This window comes from Leucopleurus acutus, assembly GCF_964270905.1.
Source record: "Leucopleurus acutus genome assembly, chromosome: 8".
NCBI lineage: Eukaryota > Metazoa > Chordata > Mammalia > Artiodactyla > Delphinidae > Leucopleurus > Leucopleurus acutus.
The window spans coordinates 21,230,571-21,253,921 of record NC_139151.1 but is presented as its reverse complement, the minus strand read 5'-3'; the positions used below and the strand labels follow the sequence as shown (position 1 = coordinate 21,253,921).

The following is a 23,351-nucleotide window of genomic DNA, read 5'->3' as shown; positions in this document are numbered from 1 at the left end:
TACAAAGCTACAGTAATCAAGACAGTATGGTACTGGCACAAAAACAGAAATATAGACCAATGGAAAAGGATAGAAAGCCCAGAGGTAAACCACGCACATTATGGTCACCTTATTTTTGATAAAGGATTCAAGAATATACAATGGAGAAAAGACAGCCTCTTCAATAAGTGCTGGGAAAACTGGACAGCTACATATAAAAGAATGAAATTAGAACACTCCCTAACACCATACACAAAAATAAACTCAAAATGGATTAGAGACCTAAATATAAGGCCAGACACTATCAAACTCTTAGAGGAAAACATAGGCAGAACACTATGACATAAATCACAGCAAGATCCTTTTTGACCCACCTCCTAGAGAAATGGAAATAAAAACAAAAATAAATAAATGGGACCTAATGAAACTTAAAAGCTTTTGCACAGCAAAGGAAACCATAAACAAGACGAAAAGACAACCCTCAGAATGGGAGAAAATATTTGCAAACAAAGCAACTGACAGAGGATTAATTTCCAAAATTTACAAGCAGCTCATGCAGCTCAATATCAGCAAAACAAACAACCCAATCCAAAAATGGGCAGAAGACGTAAATAGACATTTCTCCAAAGAAGATATACAGGTCACCAACAAACATGTGAAAGGATGCTCAACATCACTAATCATTAGAGAAATGCAAATCAAAACTACAATGAGGTGTCACCCTGCACCGGTCAGAATGGCCATCATCAAAAAACCTACAAACAATAAATGCTGGAGAGGGTGTGGAGAAAAGGGAACCCTCTTGCACTGTTGGTGGGAATGTAAATTGATACAGCCACTATGGAGAACAGTATGGAGTTTCCTTAAAAAACAAAAACTAGGACTGCCATACGACTCAGCAGTCCCACTACTGGGCATATACCCTGAGAAAACCATAATTCAAAAAGAGTCCTGTACCACAATGTTCATTGCAGCTCTATTTACAATAGCCAGGATATGGAAGCAACCTAAGTGTCCATCGACAGATGAATGGATAAAGAAGATGTGGCACATATATACAATGGAATATTACTCTGCCTTAAAAACAAAACGAAATTGAGTTATTTGTAGTGAGGTGGATGGACCTAGAGTCTGTCATACAGAGTGAAGTAAGTTAGAAAGAGAAAAGCGACTACCATATGCTAACACATATATATAGAATCTAAAAGAAAAAGAATGGTTCTGAAGAACCTAGGGGCAAGACCGGAATACAGACACAGGCGTAGAGAATGGACTTGAGCACATGGAGGGTGGGAAGGGTAAGCTGGGAGGAATTGAGAGAGTGACATGGACATATATACGCTACCAAATGTAAAATCGAAAGCTAGTGGGAAGCAGCCGCGTGGCACAGGGAGATCAGCTTGGTGCTTTGTGTCCACCTAGAGGGGTGAGATAGGGAGGATGGGAGGGAGACGCAAGAGGGAGGAGATATGGGGATATATGTATATGTATAGCTGATTCACTTTGTTATAAAGCAGAAACTAACACACCATTGTAGAGCAATTGTACTCCAATAAAAATGTTAAATAAATAAAATTAGATAAATAAAAATAAAATAAAGTGCAAGTAAGAGCAAAAGAGTTTTCACTTTGTATTTTTTGTTTGGCAATTTTACAAAATTTATAGAATTATAGTAGAATTTTGCATTGGCTTCTACAGAATATGTGAAAAAGAAACCCCAGGAAATTAAAATCGTCTTGATTTTAATAGATAAATGGTGTACCTTGTTATACATATTTTAATATCTAAAATAATGTGAGTATTGATACTAATGTGAGTAAAATAATATATCAGTAAAATTCCAGATATTTGGGTTGAAGTATATCTGAGCACTTGGAATCCTTCAAAGTCGAGTGGTATGGCTTTCAAGATAGAGAGGAGGGAGGTAAAATGAGAATTCCTAAGTTGGAGTAGTAATAGTGAGATGGAGGGTGCCCCTTCCCTCTGGAAAATGCTGCCAGGCGGAAGGATAGGAAGCAGGAAAGCCCCCATGCTGAGTAGCTTCCCTCCCGAGTCTCTTTATTCTTCTGAAACATTACACAAGTGAGGGTTACATAAACGATTGCTCCTGAGCACACGCATATGTTATTGTACATGATTTCCTTTCATATCTAAACTTGAAGCAGATTCCTTAGATCTCAAGTTATATTTCATTTGGCTTGGGGCTTCTTATGTTTGATCATTTTTTTTATTACCAAGCACCCCGTGAGTTCTCATTTTATGCATTGATCCAAGTTATCATAGAAAGCTATTTATTGTGACTTAAAATGTATCTAATTCAAATAGCAATCTTCAGTGCTCATTCAGAAACTTGTCTTGAGTGCCATCTGGATGCTAAGAAACAGGCACTGGGGTTGAAGAAGATCTCCCTTCCCTACAAGACTTCACATTCTAATGTTTAGTATTGAACTTGTTAAAAAATAGATTTCTCTGTTTTTATGACTATAAATGTGCTTAAAGCTTTAGTAGAGCCTTCTCCCTTTGAATTCTTTGGTGTTCTACTATCTGTTTAAAGAAGTGGCAAATCGCTTGTTGCTTGATAAGTGATAAGGAACTGGGGAAATCACAAGATCCTTTGCAGAGATCCCATGACTTGTGCAATCAAGCAGACCTTGGGTTCCATACTGAGCTGAGTGACTTCAACAAGTCAGCATCTCTGAGCTCCAGGGTCCTTAACTATAAAATGGAAATAGCAATACCTACTTCATAAGTTTGCTACAAAGATAAAATTGATTAATTGATACCAGCAGTTCCGTTCAGATAGAGCACTTATGTGCCAGGCACAGTCCCAGCCATCATGGTTTCATAGGTACCCAGGAAACAGTCCCTGCCCTTAAGGAATTTATGGTATAGTGATGAACAACCCATGATTACTACTTAGAAAACATTGAGATTCCCACTTTAGATGGATTTAGAGTACTTATATTTGCCACATAATATACAGGAAATGTTACATCTGATTGACTGCAGGTGACTATTTTTTTAAAATATGCCTTTTTCTTGTGAATTCTATCTGCTAGTTTTTAATAGTCCTTCACTCCAACTTTCCATCAACTGTAAGTAGACTAGAATGAAACACTCATCCCAGTTCTTCTTTAATTACTGATTAGAGGTTACCCTCCACAACTGTAAGAAAAAGTCAACTAGGGCTGCTGTTAACAAAGCACCACAGACTGGGCAGCTTCAACAACAAAGTTTATGTTTTCGCAGTTTTAGAGGCTGGAAGTCCAAGATCAAGGGGCCATCAGGGTTCTGAGGACTCTTCCTGGCATGTAGACGGCCACCTTCTCACTATGTCCTTGCACATCCTCTTCTCTGCACATACAGGAAGAGAGATCTCTGGTATCTCATCCTCTTCTTAGAGGGACACCAGTCCTTTTGCATTAGGTCCCCACCCTTATGACCTCATTTAACCTTGATTACCTCCTTAAAGGCCCTGTCTACAGATATAGTCACATTGGGTGTTAGGGCTTCAACATATAGATGGGGGCAGGGGCAGGGGGCACAATTCTGTCCATAATAAGCATATTCCTATAGGACCAGTAAAGATTTTTCCTGTAGGAGAAAATGTTATTTTGATTTTAATGGTGCTGGAAAGCATAAAATCAGAAGAAGAGATTCAAGACAATAAACTTATGATCTAAAAAGTCATTACAGTTAGTGGACATGGTCATTGTTTATGGCCACTCTTTTTTTTTAATTTATTTTTTTATTGAAGTATGGTTGATTTACAATGTTGTGTTAATTTCTGCTGTACAGAAAAGTGACTCAGTTATACACATATATACACCTCTTTTTTATATTCTTTTTCATTATGATTTATCCCAGGATACTGAATATAGTTCCCTTGCTCTTTATCCATTCTATACGTAATAGTTCGCATCTACTATCCCCAGACTCCCAGTCCCTCCCTCCCCTCCCTCCCCTCCACTTTGGTAACCACAAGTCTGTGCTCTATGCCTGTGAGTCCCTTTCTGTTTTGTAGATAGGTTCATTTGTGCCATATTTTAGATTCTACATATTAGTGATATCATATGGTATTTGTCTTTCTCTTTCTGACTTTCTTCATTTGGTATGATAATCTCTAGTTGCATCCATGTTGCTGCAAATGGCATTATTTCGTTCTTTTTTATGGCTGAGTAGTATTCCATTGTACCACATCTTTTTTTTTTTTTACATCTTTATTGGAGTATAATTGCTTTACAATGGTGTGTTAGTTTCTGCTTTGTAACAAAGTGAATCAGTTATACATATACATATGTTCCCATATCTCTTCCCTCTTGCGTCTCCCTCCCTCCCACCCTCCCTATCCCACCTCTCTAGGTGGTCACAAAGCACCAAGCTGATCTCCCTGTGCTATGCAGCTGCTTCCCACTAGCTAGCTATTTTATGTTTGGTAGTGTATATATGTCCATGCCACTCTCTCACTTTGTCACAGCTTACCCTTCCCCCTCCCCATATCCTCAAGTCCATTCTCTAGTAAGTCTGTGTCTTTATTCCTGTTTTACCCCTAGGTTCTTCATGACATTTTTTTTTCTTAAATTCCATATATATGTGTTAGCATACGGTATTTGTCTTTCTCTTTCTGACTTACTTCACTCTGTATGACAGACTCTAGGTCCACCCACCTCATTACAGATAGCTCAATTTCATTTCTTTTTATGGCTGAGTAATATTCCATTGTATATATGTGCCACATCTTCTTTATCCATTCATCTGATGATGAACACTTAGGTTGTTTCCATCTCTGGGCTATTATAAATAGAGCTGCAGTGCACATTTTGAGTACCACATCTTCTTTATCCATTCCTCTGTCAATTTACATTTAGGTTGTTTCTGTGTCTGGCGATTGTAAATAGTGCTGCTATGAACATAGGGGTGCATGTATCTTTTTGAATTATAGTTTTGTCTGGATATATACCCAGAAGTGGGATTGCTGGATCATATGGTAATTCTATTTTTAGCTTTCTGAGGAACCTCCATACTGTTTTCCGTAGTGGCTGCACCAACTTACATTCCAACCAGTGTAAGAGGATTCCCTTTTCTCCACACGCTCTCCAGAATTTGTTATTTGTAGACTTTTTAATGATGGCCATTCTGACCGGTGTGTGGTGATATCTCAGTTTAGTTTTGATTTGTATTTCTCTAATAATTAGCAATGTTGAGCATCTTTCCATGTGCCTATTGTGTTTATGGCCACTCTTGGAGAAACTGGTAATATCTGCTTGCTTGGGATATTAATCAACCATCTATTTATTATAATAACATATTCTTTAATCAGATCTTTAGTGCTGGGCATGCTATTTGAATATTTATACTCTAACTTGTGCCAAAAAGACTTCCTTAATCCCGTCAGTGATTGCAAGAATCCTAAAAAGCAGACCCCTGAATCTGTCATTGTATTTCCTGTGAAGCGGCTGTCATAATAAAATGTGTTATTTCTCTGTCCTTACCAAGTTCACAGTAAGTTGTTGTAGTCCAGGTTGGATGTGAAAGGAAAATGTGTTATGCATGGTCTGGCCCAGCACAATCCTGCCATTTAAAAAGTCATAGCTAACAAGAGGCAGGGAGTGAGAAGAACATATCATAGTTATCATGTTGGTATCTCATTTCCAGGGCAGTGTCTACAGGTAGTGCTTTGCCCTGATAAGGAGCAGTCTAATAAATTTGGGAAACAGAAATCAAAGTTCAGCTTTATCCTTTGATTGAAAAGCCAATGATAAGGGTAAGAGGAATGTATCAAATATGCTTTATTCGGAAGTTTAAATTTTACATTGTGGCTAAAAAAATTAATTTAAATGACTAATGCTTGAAAGGAAAAAAAAATGTTTCGTCTCAAAAGTGACGAGGATATAGGCCTGAGGAATGATGATATAAGAAAAGCTGTTTCTTTATCATGCTCAGAATAATATACAGTGTATTTTCTGTCTCTTTTTACCATCCATATAACACCAACAGTTTGCTATTGCTATTTTGTTCTTTATCTCATGCAGTATATCTAATGATGTTAATGTTGGAATATAAAGTATATTCTAAATATAGTCATAGTCAAGTATAAAGTGTATTTATAACATATTCCCCCATTATTGAAAACCATCAACCTGAAATTTTAACTGGGAACCATTAGCTAGTATCTGAGAACAAAACTGTGTATTCATTTTACTAATTCCTGTATTAAATTATTGTCATCATTTTAAGACTTTAGAAAGGAGGAATTAACATTACTGAGTGAAGGACTTTACATGTTGCCTTTTACAGTCCTAACTTCACTGTGAAGTAGATATTATGACATTTTTCAGAGGCGAAGAAAATAAGATGCAAAGAGTTTAGGTAACTGATTAAGTTCACACAATTAGTAAGTGATGGAGCGCGGAATCAAAACCAGGTCTTGGGAAGGGAAAAGCTAGAATCATACCATTTTGTTCCTTTTCACTTGTTTGAATTTAAAGCTCACCATCCTATATCCCTTAAAGTGACAATGGCAGAAAAAATACAGGCCATTCCTCTGCCTTTTAGAAACTGGTATGATGTTTGTTCCCTCAGATGTTTTGCAATGTCTGTTATGTTCAAAAGGCATCAAATAAATTATTCTGCTAGTTTTGAAGAAATGGGGAGGAAAGGAGTATCCAGCGGTTTCATCTTCAAAATCAATTCTTGCCAATTGTCATAAAGGAAAATTATCTTTTAAATGAGGAAGACTTTGTAATACTTGTTTACTTAGAATTTTTAACAGAGGAGACATGGAGAATGGACTTTCTAGAGTAAGTTGACTTCAGGAACATAACTTGCTCAGCAATAAGCATCTCTGTTTCCACTGGGCAAGCAGGCTGTGTGTGTTCAGTCTGTGCGTCTCTTTCAAAGGACATTCCTGTCCCCTCCGAGTAGCTGCTGCTTCTCTCTTCTTCCTCTACACTCACTCCCTTGCCAAGAAATATATACCATCTCACCCCGTACCCCACCAAAAAAAAAAAGAGATGCAGGTAGATAGCCCTTATTGCAGTGTACTTTGTATTACAGTTAGTTGTGTGTGTATCTTATCTCTGGTTCAGTTTTGATCTCCTACTCTTAGAGACTGGGACTTCTCTATTCTTCTTTGTATCTTTCCAAGGTAATATATTTAAGGATATAGCCAATATATGTTCATTGAATTGAAAAAGAGCGTCTTAGATTCCTTACAAAGGCTAGCTTTCCTGTCATCTGTGAAAGTTATGCACCTCATCATGGAACAGGAACGAAATTCTGTACAACCTATCTCAGAATAATTGATTGCTAGACTGCTTCAGATCGATACCTGTACCATGTACGTACTTCATCACATCTTTTCTGGAGTTTCCAACAAATCACTATTTACCCTTTAATTACATCAGGAAGAATTGTTTTATTTCAAGAATTTTGTATATTTATATAGAAAGTATTAATGTTCCCAAACTTTCCGTTCTTGCCATATTTACAGACACAAACTGTGGGACTCCCAGTGACGGTGCATTCACCAAACGTGCGAGTGATGCGATCTGCCCTCCTCCCACAGGCATCCAATGTGGACGCCTTCACGTTTCCAGCATCCGGCTGTCAGGCGGAAGCAGCATTCATGGAGGAAGAGTGTGTCGACACTCCAAAGGTACAGATGTGTTTGAGAGACTCGAGGCTTGTTGGTTGGCTGGAGATTTCAACTCTGTCCACACAAATGTTGTACTTCGGCTTAGCTGAACTTTGTCATTTCCTCAAGTCACTTGGGAGGAGTTGTTTTTGTGCAGAAGACCTGAGAAAAGTATCCAGGCCTAACCTCGCTCTCTCTCCATCTTGTCATTACGACGGTTATGTAACATGTCAGATCTCGTGTACTTTTCAGAATCCTTCTTCATTCTCTTTCCTTAACCAATTCCTTCTCTCAAGTTCTAGATCCCTCATAGGTTTTGGATTTTTTTTAAAACCAATTGTAATTCTGAAAACAAAAGTATAACTATTGTGCTAAATTGGGCTTTGCCTATGTTATTATGGCCTCTCTTCTGCTGCCTGTGCTGCAGCTACAAAATGATGAGCCATCTTTTTTGGTCAGTTAAACATCTTTTTGTGTCCAGTTTGAACATACTTAAAGGAGATAAGTTTATTTTGGTGTGCTGCATAAAGTTGGCTTTTAGTATATGGAACATGACAGCTTCCTTCATTTAATGAATATTTATTTAACTTCTAATTTGTGTTTTATATACTTAGCATCCAGTGATATACAGAGGATCATATTAATGGGCAGGTCTTAGAGTATGTTTAAAATAGACTCTGTTCTTCACTAGCTGTGTGAACTTGGATAAAGTGGCTAACTTCTTTGAACCTCCATTTCTCTTGTGTAAAACAAGGATACCAACTTTATGAGACTGTTGTGAGGATTAATTGAAAGAATGTGTGTGAGGTTTTGGGCAAATTGTAGATACTCAGCAAATATTGGTTTCCTGTCTTTTTAGGCTCGTTAGGTAATAAAAAGATGACTCAGACATTAGTTCTGCCTCAAAGTTTGTAGTCTAGCAGAAGAGACATGAAGCTTAACTAAAGGTAATGTGCCAGGTACTGAATAAATTGATAAAACATAATTGGTCCCTTAAAGAGATAAAAAAAAATCAAAGTGCTGCAAAACTAGAAGGAGACGGGGGAGTTGCTTTTAGTTCATTTGATCAGGAATGTCTTTGGTTTAACTGTCAGAGCTGGGAATTGAGAGGAGGGCAGAATCAGGGTGGATGGAAACTAGGGTGGGATATCTCGGTGGAGGGAAAGGCCTGAGCAACAAGCAAACGTCAGGAAAGCCTGGGTCCCTCTAAGTCAGAGCAGGAGCTCAGTGTGGCTGAGGGAGAGGGCGTGTGAAGGGAAGTTGTACAAAATAAAGACAAATAGCCTTGCTTTGAATGGCAAGCCAAGGGATAGACTCTTTCTCTAGGTTGGGGCTCTCAACACGGGAACATGTTTCAGTGTTATCAAGAGAGTTTTTTCTGGGACTTCCCTGGTGGTCCAGCGGTTAAGACTCCACGCTCTCAGTGGAGGGGGCCCAGGTTCGATCCCTGGTCACGGAACTAGATCCCACATGCCACAACTAAGACCTGGTGCAGCCAAATAAATAAATAAATATTTTTTTTAATAAAGAGAGAGTTTTTGGGACTGCCCTGGTGGCACAGTGGTTGGGACTCCCCGCCTCCAATGCAGGGGGCCTGGGTTCAATCCCTGGTCAGGAAACTAGATCCCACATGCATGCCGCAACTAAGAGTTCACATGCCGCAACTAAGGAGCTGGGGAGCCACAACTAAGGAGCCCTCGGGCCACGACTAAGGAATCCACGTGCCACAACCAAGGAGCCGATGAGCTGCAACTAAGGAGCCCACCTGCCACAACTAAGACCTGGCGCGACCAAATAAATAAATTTAAATTGTAAAAAAAAGAGTTTTTTCCAAATGGACCTTCTCCAAGGTAGTAGGAAACAATCGGAGATTTTTTGATAAGGAAACACCATGATCCATATTGTGCTTCAGAAATGAACCTGGAAGGGTCCGTAGCCTGCATTGGATAGGAGAGAGACTGGTGACAAGCACAATAGAAGGTTAGAGTGTGTGTCAGGGGAGGTGACAAGGGCTTGAGCTAGGATGGTGCCCGTGAAACTGGAGAGGAGGGGATGGTATAAATGAGATTGCACAGATAAAACTGATAGACTGTTAGGGTCCAGAGAAAAGAAGTCCAGACCGATAACAGTATTTTGAGCCTTGATGATCAGGAAGGTGAATATCATTTTCAGAAATAGGGAGTTCTGGAGGTAGAGCTGATTCGGAAGTTAAGTAATGAGTAATGACTAGAGCATAGTCAAGGCACCTTGATGCTGGGCTGCCATAAGCAGGTGTTAAGCCGGGTTCCTGACCCTGAGGAGTTAGTGTCCCTGTCCCTGAGGACGAGGCCACTTCCTGTGGACAGTCTGTTCCTCTGCCTGTGGTTGCCTAGCATGTTCAAATCCTCATAAACTGCTATTACATTCTCACCCAGAAATTTAGACATAAATTGAGGCAACATCACTCATTTATTTTTAAAATCTAATCCCCTTGAAAAAATTAAAATGCAGTCTGCTTAAAGCTTGGCTATGAGGGCCTCAGGCCCAAAACACAGATTGGGCACTGTCTGCCGTATTATATAGGGCAAGCTATTTTTAAAGCTTGTGATTGTTACCGTAACTAGGAAACAGACAGGAAATGAATGATTTTGTGAAAGATATAGACAGAAGCTAGATGGCATATTTGCATTTGTAGGAAGAGCAATGCCATGCTGAAACTGGCCACCCACACTGGCAGGGCCACCTTGGCACTCAGCCAGGCTGTAGACATCCGCTGGTCTTATTTGCGTACCATTTCATTTATGTCAGCAGTACTCTTTGTGCCTCTTCCCTCCCTAGCACCTCTTTCTCTGGGGCCCATAAATAAACGCACACACACAAAACCGTCAGACAGAGATACTAGCCCTTTGTTGTTGGTCTTGCTTCATATGCATTTCCTCTAACACCTATTTGTTGTCGTCTAAAGGATGCCGCGTAACTGCATGTGTTGCTCAGTCATTTCTGCTGGCGATTGGTGGCAGATATTGTGCGCCTCGGAGGTTTCGCTTCTCCTTCTCTCCCAGAAGTCTTCAACTTAAACTTATCAGTAAAATCCCTCAGGAAGTCTGCACTGAAACATGGGTTTGGGGTTGCTCCCAAAATAGCACCTTTCTGAGACAGTCACCTAACTCTGAGCAGTAACCGAGCCCCCAGGTGGTACAGAGCCCATACAGGAGCAGATGCAAGCCCTGTAGGGTCAGTCTCTCACTTTTGAGAGTTTCGTTGGGAATAATGGACTTTGTACATACACACACATACGGACACTTCAGACAGTTTTAACATTTTATTAAAGTTCTGTGAGAAAAGGATTTTCCAAGTTACCGTCTCCATGTCCGGATAGTGGAAGGGAACTGTGAAACTAAACTATGAAAGTGCAGTGTAGTAGAGCTGTTCATGTCTATTGACGTTTTTAATACCTTTTTTAAATTATAAAGGTAGTACACATGACAAAAGATCTAAGAAGGATATTCATCAAAAACTCTTAATCGTGTTAACCTCTAAGACTTTGTAAAGGGGAGAAATTGCACTTTTACTTCTGACTTTGGATTTTTAAATTTCTAATTAAAAGACATCAAACCAGTCAGAATCACACATGGAAAATTCAAAGAGGGATAAAGGAAAAAAATTAATTTATCCATAGTCCCCCTACCCAAAGGTAAGCCCATTTTGACATGTTTCCTTAGAGTCAGTTATAGATGGATGGATAGATGGATGGGTGGGTGGATGAGTATAGGGTGACTCAGTACGTAGGTAGACTTGTTAAAACAAAATTTTATTCTATTATATGTAATTTTGTACCTTGCTTTTATGTAATATAACATCATGAGCATTTTTCCCATACCATGAAATCTTCTTTGAAAGTATGAGTTATATTTAACAACTGCCTAATATATTGTATTAGATGCACCCTTATTTAACTACTCTTCTATTTTTGGACATCAGGTACTTGAATATTTTTTGCTTCCTTACATATGCTTCAGGTGAATATCCCTGTGTCTAAATTTTTAACTATACCTTTTATTTCCCTAGGATACATTTCTGGAACTGGGATATCTAGTGCTTTTCTTCCTCACCTGGTTGTTTGTTTAATTTGCCTCAAGATGGTAAAAATGCTTTAAAAGAAAATGTTGTTTTATTCTCATGCTTTAAAAATTTTTTGTTATAAAATAGCATTCTCTTTGGTCCAGAAATAATGTTAATATACACAGTTAATCCTCCCAAACAACTTTACTCCCATTTTACAAGTGAAGAAAAAAAAAAGAGCTTTATAGAAGTTAACAACTTGCCTAATAAGTGATGGAGCTGAGGTTTGAGCCTCTTCAATATATGCCAAACTTGCCAGGCACTTAGGATACAAATTAAATAAGGCACATTCCCAGCCTCCAAGCTCACTGGCTAGTACTATACGTTAGTCTACCGTGTTAGTCAGCTCTTCAGAGGCTCCATCTCCAGTATAGCCACACAGATGTTAGGGCTTCAATATATGAATCTAAGGGGAGATACAAACATTCAGTCCATAACAGTCTAGCAATCTCCTGTGCTAGAATCTTGTGTATGTGGTAAGCTCAGGGGTATTATCAATTAGTGGTGGAGTTTCTGAGAGGCTGACTCCTACATGTATGCTATCTACTGCATCTGAGATCTCTTATCAGAAGGGAAGTGATCTACTGAACTTTAAGGAAAGGCAAAAACACTGTGTTGGAAAATGTACGTTTTACTCACCCATATTGTATTTTGCAGTCTTAGAGTTTACAGTTAGCCTGGATTGTTTCCTAGAGCAAAAGATCTCATTTCTAGCAGCTTAGGTCACTGAGATAGATCAGCCCATGTTACAGTCACAAAATCCTAGAGTTTAATTTGTTATATCAAGTCCCTGGGTAAACTGGCAGGCAAAGGTGGCATGATTATCACCTGTTTCAGGAACTGATCTTAGAGATGAAAGTGTTCACACCTGTAAACTGAATGAGCTCTAGGGCAGCTTTCTGTTCATACCTCTTAACTGTGAAAGGGTCACCACAGCATTTTCTGCTTCAGTCATCACCAAGCATCATCTGAAAAACCAGATCATTGTCATCTACCTGTCCCAGGGTGAAACTGAATTCAGCAAACATTGTTAAATGAACGATAAAAATTTTTCTTGTAGTCTAGATGAGGAAATAAATTTATAAGCAGACAATTTAAGAAAAATCGTAAATTTGGGGGGACTGCAAGGTTTTTTGAGTACTCAGAAAAAAGTGGCCTTTCTCTACTAAGGAAAGAAAGGCATGGTTGTAAGGCGGTACTTGCAAAATATTTCTTGCAAGAAACATCTGACAAAATTTTGACATATGCTATAAAATGTTAAGATGCTCAGTAGATATTTACTTGATAACAGTCTTTTCTCTGTTGTTTTTTATTCATTTCCAAATCATCCTTGGCTAGTCTTAGAAAATTATACTAGTAGACAGTCAAGGAACGTAGCGTAGAGTTATGAATGTTAAGTCCCCAAGCCACCATTCTTTCCTACAAGAAAACTTTCAAGTTTAGTTAAAAAGGGAACACTTATCTGGGGATGGTTGAAGGGGAGCATAATTGTTCCTGGCCAGATTTCAGAGTTTTTGTTTTCTGGTGCCATGGAGAAGATTGGTCTTAGTCTAGGAAGAAAGCATTTTCTACCCTTCCTTTTAAGTGGCCACTTGTCACTTTAAAACCCTGTAGTGCATTAGCTGCCTTATCCAAGTAATGGCTACAGCCCCAGAACAGATTTTATGGAATAACCATCCCCTCCCCCAAGCAAACAACGATCTGAGTCACCCAAGTCTCCCTCTCCAAATAAAGGGCCTCGCAGCGCCTTCAGATTGGTTGCCATAAGAGGAAAGTTTCCTGTGTCTGGCATAGCGATGTCCCACGTCACCTCTCACATACATGAGCCTCTCCTGCTTCCAAAAGAAACAATAGCGCTACCCGGTGTATTCCAGGTGAAAGTACTGCTGGGAGCTCAGTCTTTTGCCTGGCTGTTCCTGAGCAGCTATTCATAGGAGAAAACTGGATTGATTTCCATGGGGGGATAGATAAGGTAATGAGGTAAATAATTGCCTCCTCGTTGGGGCTTTTACCAGCCAGAAGAACTCGCAACCACAGCTCCCCTTTGTGGGCTGTGTCTGCCCCCCCAAGGTGGTTTGCTTGGCAACTGCAGAGGAAGGCGACGCTCTCACTCAGGAGCTGTGCTGAGCTCATCCCCGTGGGATAGGAAGCGCAGATACTGTGTGTGTTGCTGGAGCGGAGAGAATTCAGAGCGCTGCCGCTCGTTAACCTCTGCTGGAATTTGGGGCCTGTGAGTCATTTGTTATTCTATAATGGAAGGCTTTGGCTGTTTGCCATTTGAATTTTGTTTTCACTCCTTTTTGTGGTATGTCCATCTTTAAAGAATTCTTTCTTCCATTCCTTAGACACATAGAACCAACTAAAGACTAAATCCAATGTGCAGGTACTTAAATTATGCATATAGAAGTATGTGTAGAGCCTTCCAGTATGTGTAGAGCCTTCCAGTATGTGGTTGAACGTTAGAAGAATGCTGGTGACTACTCTTTTCTTATCTATCAGCCGTGCAGTTGGTTTTGTTTTCTTTTTACTAAATCTCATCTTCCCCCTCTTCATTTCCCTTATTTAAAAAAAATAATAATAATTGGTAGGCCTCAAGCTAATAGACCCTATTCATCTGGAAACCACTAAAAAAAAGTGTTCATTGTAATCATGATGACTCAGAGAAACCTGGGAGGCAGTGCCAGTTTGGGTCATAATGGGCTTCTGTCTCTTAAGTGCTGCTGTTGGTTGACTTGCCTTAACTTCTAATCTACATGGTTGTCATTAGTAACCAATATGTACATTTTTAATATTTTACTTAATTTGTAATTGGCCAGAGGTCCTGACATTTTTGCCTTTGTGGATTCTTCAAGTGTCTCAGCAGAGCAGCTCCTGATAGCTCCTCTCACATCCCTGTCACACTGACATTTAGGTAAATGGCTGTCTCCTGGACCCTGTGCCTCCTGTCCTGGCGAGGAAGGGGTGCCAGTCACTGCCCAGCGACGTGATGGAGACCTCCATTGATGAAGGGCTGGAGACAGAAGGAGAGGCCGAGGAAGACCCCGGGCGGGCCCTGGGCGCCTTCCAGTCCACACGCGGCGGGCAGAGGCGGCACACTCTGTCGGAAGTGACCAATCAGCTGGCCGTGATGCCTGGTTCAGGTACGCTTTCCAGTAAGTGCCGGCCTGGGTCTTCCCGGCATCTTGAGTCTTCTCCAAGAAACAGGAATGATACCAACCAGCCCCTGGAATGTTGTCTATGTCTTGTTTCTTTGTGGACCACATGCAGCAGGAGTTAAGATTAGGCCTGCTCAGCAGCTCTCAGAGATTAAAATGAAACGTCTCTGAGTGGCCTCCCCTGACGCCCAGGATTCATCCGAGTGCGATGTGACTCATCGAGGCCTCTGGCTCTTTTGGAGTGGCCAAGATCTTATGGGTACAGGTTCTGGAGTGTCTTCACCACAGAATTCGAAGCTGATTAAATTGACATGTAAAAAAGTTCTGAAAAGATGTTTTGGTTAGAAATTAAGGACACTGTTGCTGTGGAAACTCAAGCTAGTTATGCTTTGTATCCCATGTTCCAAGAAGTTGCAATTGATTGGTGGTCATATTAGTGTTGTGTTTTGTTTTTGTCTTTTCTCTTGAAGGGAAAATTTTCTCCATGAGTGACAACCCCTCCCTTGACAGTGTGGACTCTGAGTATGATATGGGGTCTGTTCAGAGGGACCTGCACTTTCTTGAGGACAACCCTTCCCTTAAGGACATCATGTTAGCCAATCAGCCCTCACCCCGCATGACGTCTCCCTTCGTGAGCCTGAGACCTGCCAACCCCACCATGCAGGCTCTGAGCTCCCAGAAACGAGAGGCCCACAACAGGTCTCCAGTGAGCTTCAGAGAGGGCCGCCGGGCGTCAGACACTTCCCTCACCCAAGGTGACTGCCTGCCTTCTCTGCTGGCTCCTACAGCTCTTGTGTTGTAGGACTGGGTGGGGTTTGTTGCCATGTTGGTTTCATACCTCTGGTCACTGAAAGGCCTTGTGTTTTATTTAAACTGTTTGGTCGTTGTTCTTTCTTTCAGGAATTGTAGCATTTAGACAGCATCTTCAGAATCTGGCTAGAACCAAAGGAATCCTAGAGTTGAACAAAGTGCAGTTGCTCTATGAGCAGCTAGGATCAGAGGCAGACCCTAACCTGGCATCGCCTGCTCCTCAGCTCCAAGACCTGGGCAGCAGTTGCCCTCAGGTGCGTGCTCTGGGCCCTGCCCACAGTGGCTAGGTGAGAATAAGGCATCAGTTCGTCCTGATGGTGTGTCATTTCATTTAGAGGATTTACTCCAGTCCTGGAGCAAATAGGGTTCTTTTGGAAAGACCACAGCCTGAAGGCCTTCCTTGTTGCTGCCATCTGCCTGACAGGTTGGGTTAGACCCTTCCACGCTGGCCCAGGTGATCAGTACCACATGGAGGCTTGGATGCTGCCAAGGGATGCTCGGTTCATAGGGCAGATTTTATATGAATTATACCCCTTAAGAGTCTCCCTTGAACGCCCCTCCCTTCATGCGCGCACACACAGAAAACAAATAACAGTACAAATGAGAAGCTTGTTGCCACTATTTTTGATGTGATATCACTTCACTAAATATTATAAGTGAATTATTTATGCTAAAAATACAAAAACTATTGCTGTTTATTTAATACATTTTATTTGAGCCCATTTTCAGTACATCAGGGATATTATAGCATTTGATGCCCACATGAAGGTAATAAGCTTCTGTTGACATCAGGGGCCTTTGCTCCAGTACTGACTAGGTAATCGTTTACTACAGGTAATGCATGTATACACTTTCTGCAAAGTGATTAACCCTCAGCCTACTAGTTACTGTAAAAGCATTGAGGGTCATGTCTTAACAGAGTTGGAGTTCCCCTTGGACATTTGCCAAGGTGCTTAAACTGAGATTTGAAACTTTCTCCCACGTGGGAAATTGAAAGTGTTTCCACCCCTTGCTCCTCAGGGGGAAGCTCCTCCTCAGCAGAAGAGCGTGTCTGCGCTCCCCGGCAGCGCGCACCCTCAGCTCTCCCAGCGGCACAGCCTGGAAGCCCAGTACCTGCAGCACAGACTCCAGGTGGGATCCTCCCCCTTGTTGCTCCAGCTCACTTTGTTCGTCCTGAATCTGCCTTTCTGCAAAGCAGGAACCTGTTTTGCTTGGTATTTTTTTAGGGCAGCTGCTTAATTCCTTTATAGGCAGGTGGGTCTGACTCTGCACTTGCAGTTTCTAGAAACATGTTCAGACTTAGCCTTATGCTCTGTCTTGGCAGCAGAAAAGGTCTGTCCTCAGACTCCAGGAAAGGGTACTGCCACTGAGCAGCAGGAAAGGGAACCCTGGTTTCTTTACTTCTATATTATGCCTCTTAGTGAATAATAAATAAAATGGAAATCTCGAGTCAGCAAAAAATGTACTATCAGCTCTCTATTGGTGCCCAAAAATCTTTAAAAATGATACAACATAGATTCCATAAAGAATGAATCATTTGTTCATTCAGCAGGTGCCGTGGCCTTTGCTATAGATCTAACTCCACTTTTCTCATTGTTTTTAGTCTCCATGAACCTCCCGGTCCTAGAGAACTTTTAGAGACAGAAAAGTGAAGCAGGTTAGAGCTGAGACAGCCCAGGCCTGCTGACCCAATGCTGCTGGGCCACAGGTTCTCCCAGGGTCTCAACGAGCAAGTGTCAGTCCCTGCATCCTGCGCAGATTCTGGAGGACTCACTTGGCTTCGTCCTCCAGGCAGAAGTACAGTCTAATGACTGCGTCCTAGATGACAACATGTCACGCTTGTATTTTTCTGCTCTTCCAGAAGCCCAGCCTTCTGTCAAAAGCTCAGAACACCTGTCAGCTTTATTGTAAAGAACCACCACGGAGCCTTGAACAGCAGCTGCAAGAACACAGGTGAGAGATGGTGGTTGGCCAAAGAAATCACTTTCTTTGTGGCAGACAAGCTGGGTATGTTGTCCTTTCCCCTAGTATTTGCCTCTACCAGGAAAACAGGTTTCAGTACGCTAACATGGATATTCCACTGTCCATGGACTATAAGCCTGTCAGGGAGTAGCAGCCTTAAGCATGCTTTGTTTTCTTTTTCTCCTAGTGTTTCCCCTTTGGGCTATGAATAGACCTAAGCTTTCAGGATCCGTGAGCTACTGCAGTTTAAGTGGGTTATACTGGAGAGAAGGCCTCCATCCTCCCTTGTAGTAATCCCGTGCCCCCAGGCCTCACTAGTAGAAACACCTTGGCCAAGGTAGAACTACCCTAATCCATCAACCTACAGACACCCACAGAGACCAAGGTGTCAACCCCGCTTCAAAACACTCCAGATGGGAAATCAGCCTCTTGTTTCATAGGGAGAAAAAAAGAGTCTTAGAGAAAAGGAATTCGTGTTCACTTGAGCACTGAGGGATCAGCCAGAATTGGGGGACAAAAAATAAGATTGGGTTTAAGAAACCAAACATGACTGGTTCCTACCCCCACTTTTTTTTTTTTTTTCCTCCTGCCGTGGGAAAGAGAGAAGTGGGAGGACGGACACTAATGACTGATACTGGATTTACATTAAAATTGCCGTCACTGAAGAAGATTTAAAATTCTTTCTTTTGGTATTGCCAACTTAGACTCCAACAGAAGCGGCTCTTCCTCCAGAAACAGTCTCAGCTGCAGGCATATTTTAATCAGATGCAGATAGCAGAGAGCTCGTACCCACAGCCCCTTCCCCACCAGGAGACACCGCCGCCATCCCAGCAGCCGCCGCCCTTCAGCCTGACCCAGCCCCTGAGCCCCGTCCTGGAGCCTGCCTCGGAGCAAATGCAGTACAGCCCTTTCCTCAGCCAGTACCGGGAGATGGGGCTGCAGCCGCTGTCCGCCTCGCCAGGTCCCCGGGCTGCTCCCCCGCCACCGCCCCCGCAGCACTCAGGGGCCGCCCGGGCACCCTTACAGTTCTCCTATCAGACTTGCGAGCTGCCAGGCGCGGCCTCCCCCGAGCCAGATCGCCCCGGTCCCTGTCAGTACTCCCTGGATGGAGCCCAGCAGAGCGGCCTGGCGGCGCCGGGCTGTCCCAGGAGCTCAGGACTGCAGGAGGCCCCCTCCAGCTATGACCCTCTAGCGCTCTCGGAGTTCCCTGGACTCTTTGATTGTGAAATGCTGGAAGCCGTGGACCCACAGCACAGTGGCTACGTCCTGGTAAATTAACCTCAGCGTGGGAAGTGAGGCGGGTCAGGTGAAGAGAGTGTGTATTTCTATTTTTATTCCAGCCTTTTCAATTTAAAACTTATTTTCCCCCCCTCTCCCTGATGGGGAAAAAGTCAAGTCACCCAACTGGAATCAGAGGGCCTGGCCGGGTGGATGTTGCTTCCTCATGGCTCCGTCCCACCATGGGTTTCTGTGGCAAGTGCTGGAACATAGTTGTAGGCTGCAGCTCATGCCCTTAGGTCAAGTGGAGCAAGCTCTCATCAGAGCCACCAACAAAAGTTTTATAAGAAGAAGACATCCAGATCTAGGTTTTACACAGAACTACATCAGTTCATTATCGAGGGAAACCTTGGTGAAAGCAGGAAAAAATGTGTGCCGTTACGTATAGGCAAAAAAAAAAAGGCAATACATTTCTCACTGAAACCAAGCAACAGCATGTTCCTTAAAGGCAAATCAAGAATACATGATGAAATTTGATGCACAGGAAATAAAAGAAAGTTGTACTTTGTCAGTGAATCATAAGTTCTAAGCTGCTGATGCAAGTTGTCCCCGAGATCACTGCCAAGCGGTAAGAGCGTGAGCTTTGTTTCAGGGCCCACTGAGTAACAGCGGGTGCTGACCCCTGAGACTGGCAGTCACCTCCATCTGAGAATAGGTGACACACCTCTTCAGAAGGTGCCCTGGGTCACAGTGTCCTCAGAGCTCCAAAGATGTCGCCTGTGGAACCAAGAGATGCACCGCAGTGGAGACCAGGGGCAGGAAACTCAAGAAACCGTCAAGAACAGCAGCCCTGGGCCGGGGAAGACGGGTGCTTCCTGCACAGTCTTCTGTGGAGACTTCTGGTTTGGGGCAGTTGGTCTTTAGAGGAATTAGCGTCTCTTTTAAAATGTAATAACTACTTTGACTTTACACTAGATGTTGCTAGTCATTTATTGAGCTTTGTATATTGGGACAGTTTCATATAGGGCTTAGAAATTTTAAGGATGAGAAAAATGAACTTTTATCTCCCATGTGAAGTGGTAGTGCTGTGCCTTTTCCCCCCCAGATCATGCTTTAATGATTTCTTTTCTGTAGAAACCAACAGTTTTCCATTTATGTCGATGCTAAATCCAAAGTCACTTCAGTTTGTTTTCCACCATGTGGGAATCACATCCTTAATTTCCTTAGAGTTTTGACTTGCAATGAAATGTTCAAGTATTACAGCAATATTCAAAAGACCACAGAGGTGTTAACCATTGAAGCAGATCATCTGCCAAACACAGTGTATACTATTAACCCTTACGATCCAGTCATCAGAATAAGTAACAAAGATGCTACGGCTAGTTGACTGTACTTAGAAGTAAGGAGTAATCTGTCATTTGGACAGTAACATCCAAGTGTTACAAATTCAGTGTTATTTACAAAGACTATGTTTCTGTCCTTTAGAATGGCTTGTCCTATCAGCAGATGAATGCGTTAAGCACAAAGCATCTTCCTTAAAGCACAAAGAAGAGAGATACTACACTGATGCTGCATCTAGAAAACACCTTTAAGTTGCCTTTCCTCTTTGTAGTACGTGTCCACGCAGGTGGGGAGAAACATGGAAGGTCTAGGAGTTCTGTCCTGGCTCCTCTTGGTGCCAGGACGCTCCACAGAAGCCCTCTGCTTGGGGTTGGCCTCTGGGTGTGAGCAAGGGAGGGTGGTGTGGAGGACGCATTTTTGTGATTTGACAACACGCAGTGAAAACCCAGGAAGAAGGAATTAGGTTCCTTCTACGGATTGTTTATTCCTCCTCATGCTTAAGATTGATGATTTCGTGAAATAGACACCATCATTTCATTTAAGAGATCCTTTCATTAAGATCTCTAACCTGTTTTAAGTCTTTGCAAAATAAGGCAGTTATAAAACAGGGCTTGATTTGTTTAGACAGAAGGATGTTTTCCCAAAATGTTCTACAGAAGCGCTATAATATTTATGAAATTAAAATGCCTTCCAGATTGAAAACGGGGGCCGCTCATTTCAGAGTCCCCGGAATGGCAGAGTCACAGATCGGCATAGATGCCTGCCCCCCACAGGGCCATGAGCCACTGAGCCCAGGAAAGCCGGGAGCTACGGCAGGACGACTGGGCTGACAGATGAGGCGGGAGAGGCCCCAGGAGGGTCGAGGCCCCAGAGGTAGACACTGGGGAGCACCCAGCCGTGGCGGGTCTGTTCAGACCGACGACAGCAGGGTGACTAGCATGACCCATCCTGCTGGACTATGTTGTAAGCTCCTGTTTGCTTTTCTCATTTATTTCAAGCAGAAATCAATAAATTCCATAACAATCTGTATTTGCTGAAACGTAAGCTGGCGAGAGGAGACTGGTGCCATCCGTCAGTCAGGTGTTTTCCCAGCCCCGTCTGACCATCGCCGTTGCTCTGTCCCCCGACTAGTGAGCGACCTATGTGAGCCTCCAAGCAGTTTTCTCTTCACAGATACTAAAGTAACACTACAAAGGCTTAGTACTAGAGGTACTTTGAAATCATGACTTTCTTTCCAGTCTGTTTCACATTAGCAGTGTGTACACTACTGTATAATAACCATTAGCTTTATTATCTTGTAAACCAGGCTCCTCTGAAGAGACTTTGGTGAGATGAACGTGAGGTAAAAATTTCATTCAGCAAAAAGTGCAATATGTGTGGTACTCTATTTTTTTGTTCATGCTTTGTTTTGTTTTTTTTTTTTTTAAATCCAGGGGTATTAGTCTCTGCTTTGGGGAAAATGCACTAGCTCTGCAATTTCCAGTTGGGCGAGTGTGTCTCTAGTATTTACATGCCGCTGATATGCTGGTCCCTGTAAGGCAAACAGCACGTCAGTGCAGCAGAGAGGGTGGATGTTCCACTTGAAACTGGTGAGCTGCGCTGACTGTCCCCTGCCGCCTCTGCCCCGCCCAGGCCTGCCCCGCCCTCTTGCTGCCCTGGGAACACAGAGGAGGACCCTCCAATCTGCACGTAAGGGGAAGCATCTGGGGCCCATCAAGGAGGACTGGGAGATGGCACTCTAGGACTCCTGCCTTTCTGCATCCAACTTTGCCTCCGAGGAAAGAGAAAAGTCAGAGTCGCTTTTTCCTCAGAGCGTTGAAGCGGTGTCCCAAGTCAGGCAGGCAGGACTGCAGGAGCCCGCGATCGGGACCAAAGCAGCCCTCACCTCAGAGTAGTGGGGGGCCTGTGCCCTTATGGGGAGGGAGGGGACCGCCTGGTGTGAGTGTCGCCCCCAGCCGAGGACAGGCCTCTGCAGAAGGGACTCGCGGTGGCACTGGCCTCTTCCTCTCTGCCCGAAAGGGGGCTTCTCAGAGAAATGAGTTCTACCTAATTGTTAGAGTTGCGAAGAAGGGTGTGTTCACAGCCCAAGAGTGACTGGCTGGCCAACCAGAAATTAAAGAAAGGTGAGAAGCGGCAGCCTCCCCTCTGGCTGGTCGGGGGTCCAGGCGCACGGTGGTCAGAACAGCCCCTGCTCAGGTGCGGGCGGTTCACACACGTGGACCTGAGGAAATGAATGGTTTCCTTTGCAGGGTCCTCCCAGCTGTGGTCAGGCCCCAGGTGAATACTGGCTTCTGTGTTGGGCTCAGGATTTCTAGCCCTGGATTACATTTAAAAGCCTGTATCAGCAGTTACACTTAAGCTCCCTGTTGGCTTAAGGAAAATCTCACTCTAGATAATTTTTCACGTTCGTCCTCCTTTGAGACAATTCGTAGGGTCATTGGACGACACTGGTCCCAGTGAACAGTTGCAGAACCCCTGTGCCGGGGCTCACCTTGGCTGCATGTGTACCCCTAAACTGGACTGCCTCAACTGCCTTCTTGGAAGCCACCGAGCCGCTCAGTCTCTTTGTGCCTAGACATCAAAGGTAAAAACTGGAGAACAGGTAGTAAGTTGGAGTCATTGTATAGGCAGGGATCTTTGATCGTTTTGTTGCTTCTGGAAATTTTTCCAGAACTTATCTTCAGAGTGATGTGTGGAAGACAAGAGCAGTATCATCTGCCTCTCTTTCTAAGCTGGACAAAACAAATGATAACAAATTTATGTATCCCTTCTGACAGGTTCGCTGGTTTGGTCCTCCCTGGCGTGTGGTCCCAGGGAAGAGACTAATTACAGAGCTCTTTGTGTCTGTCAGCCTGCAGCCCCTGGAAGGCACGAGATGACCTCAGGCTGGCCTTCCACAGCCCCTCTTGGACCCCGAGTCCCTGGTCTCACAGTGCCCCTCACATCTTTGTTTCACCATTTTTCCCCGTGAAGGTAGCCTGGCTGATTACAGAAGACTCGCAGCCACCCTAGCTGTACCACCATCTTGTCCACATCTGGGCAGATTTCAACACATTTGGCAGAATGGGGCACCTACTGTTGTAGAGATTGAGAAATAGGCAGCAGCACAGCCCGCAGCCAGTGATAGGTTTGATGGTTCCTGCCCAAGC

General features: G+C 43.0%; 2 protein-coding genes across 4 annotated transcripts in view; one reads left to right on the top strand and one right to left on the bottom strand.

Moving 5' to 3' along the window:
- The window catches only part of SIK2 (salt inducible kinase 2), a 127,725-nt gene extending 106,903 nt beyond the window's left edge, over positions 1–20,822 (top strand). Inside the window, exons 9-15 of one of the 3 annotated variants that reach the window (XM_082844781.1) lie at positions 7,472–7,636; positions 14,628–14,856; positions 15,342–15,626; positions 15,772–15,935; positions 16,702–16,812; positions 17,543–17,634; positions 18,348–20,822. In XM_082844781.1, the coding sequence (XP_082700907.1) occupies positions 7,472–7,636; positions 14,628–14,856; positions 15,342–15,626; positions 15,772–15,935; positions 16,702–16,812; positions 17,543–17,634; positions 18,348–18,921 (1,620 nt within the window). In that variant the 3' untranslated portion in view covers positions 18,922–20,822. Of the gene's footprint in view, positions 1–7,471; positions 7,637–14,627; positions 14,869–15,341; positions 15,627–15,771; positions 15,936–16,701; positions 16,813–17,542; positions 17,635–18,243 lie in introns of all 3 variants that reach the window. The other 2 variants (XM_082844780.1, XM_082844782.1) reach the window with 2 other exon arrangements.
- Positions 20,823–21,606: 784 nt separating this feature from the next.
- PPP2R1B (protein phosphatase 2 scaffold subunit Abeta) overlaps positions 21,607–23,351 on the bottom strand; it is a gene marked incomplete at its 5' end in the record, with an annotated part of 36,082 nt that continues 34,337 nt past the window's right edge. The window contains 3 exon segments of the mRNA XM_082844785.1: positions 21,607–21,733; positions 22,694–22,761; positions 22,764–22,773. Of these exon segments, the coding sequence (XP_082700911.1) occupies positions 21,641–21,733; positions 22,694–22,761; positions 22,764–22,773 (171 nt within the window). The 3' untranslated portion in view covers positions 21,607–21,640.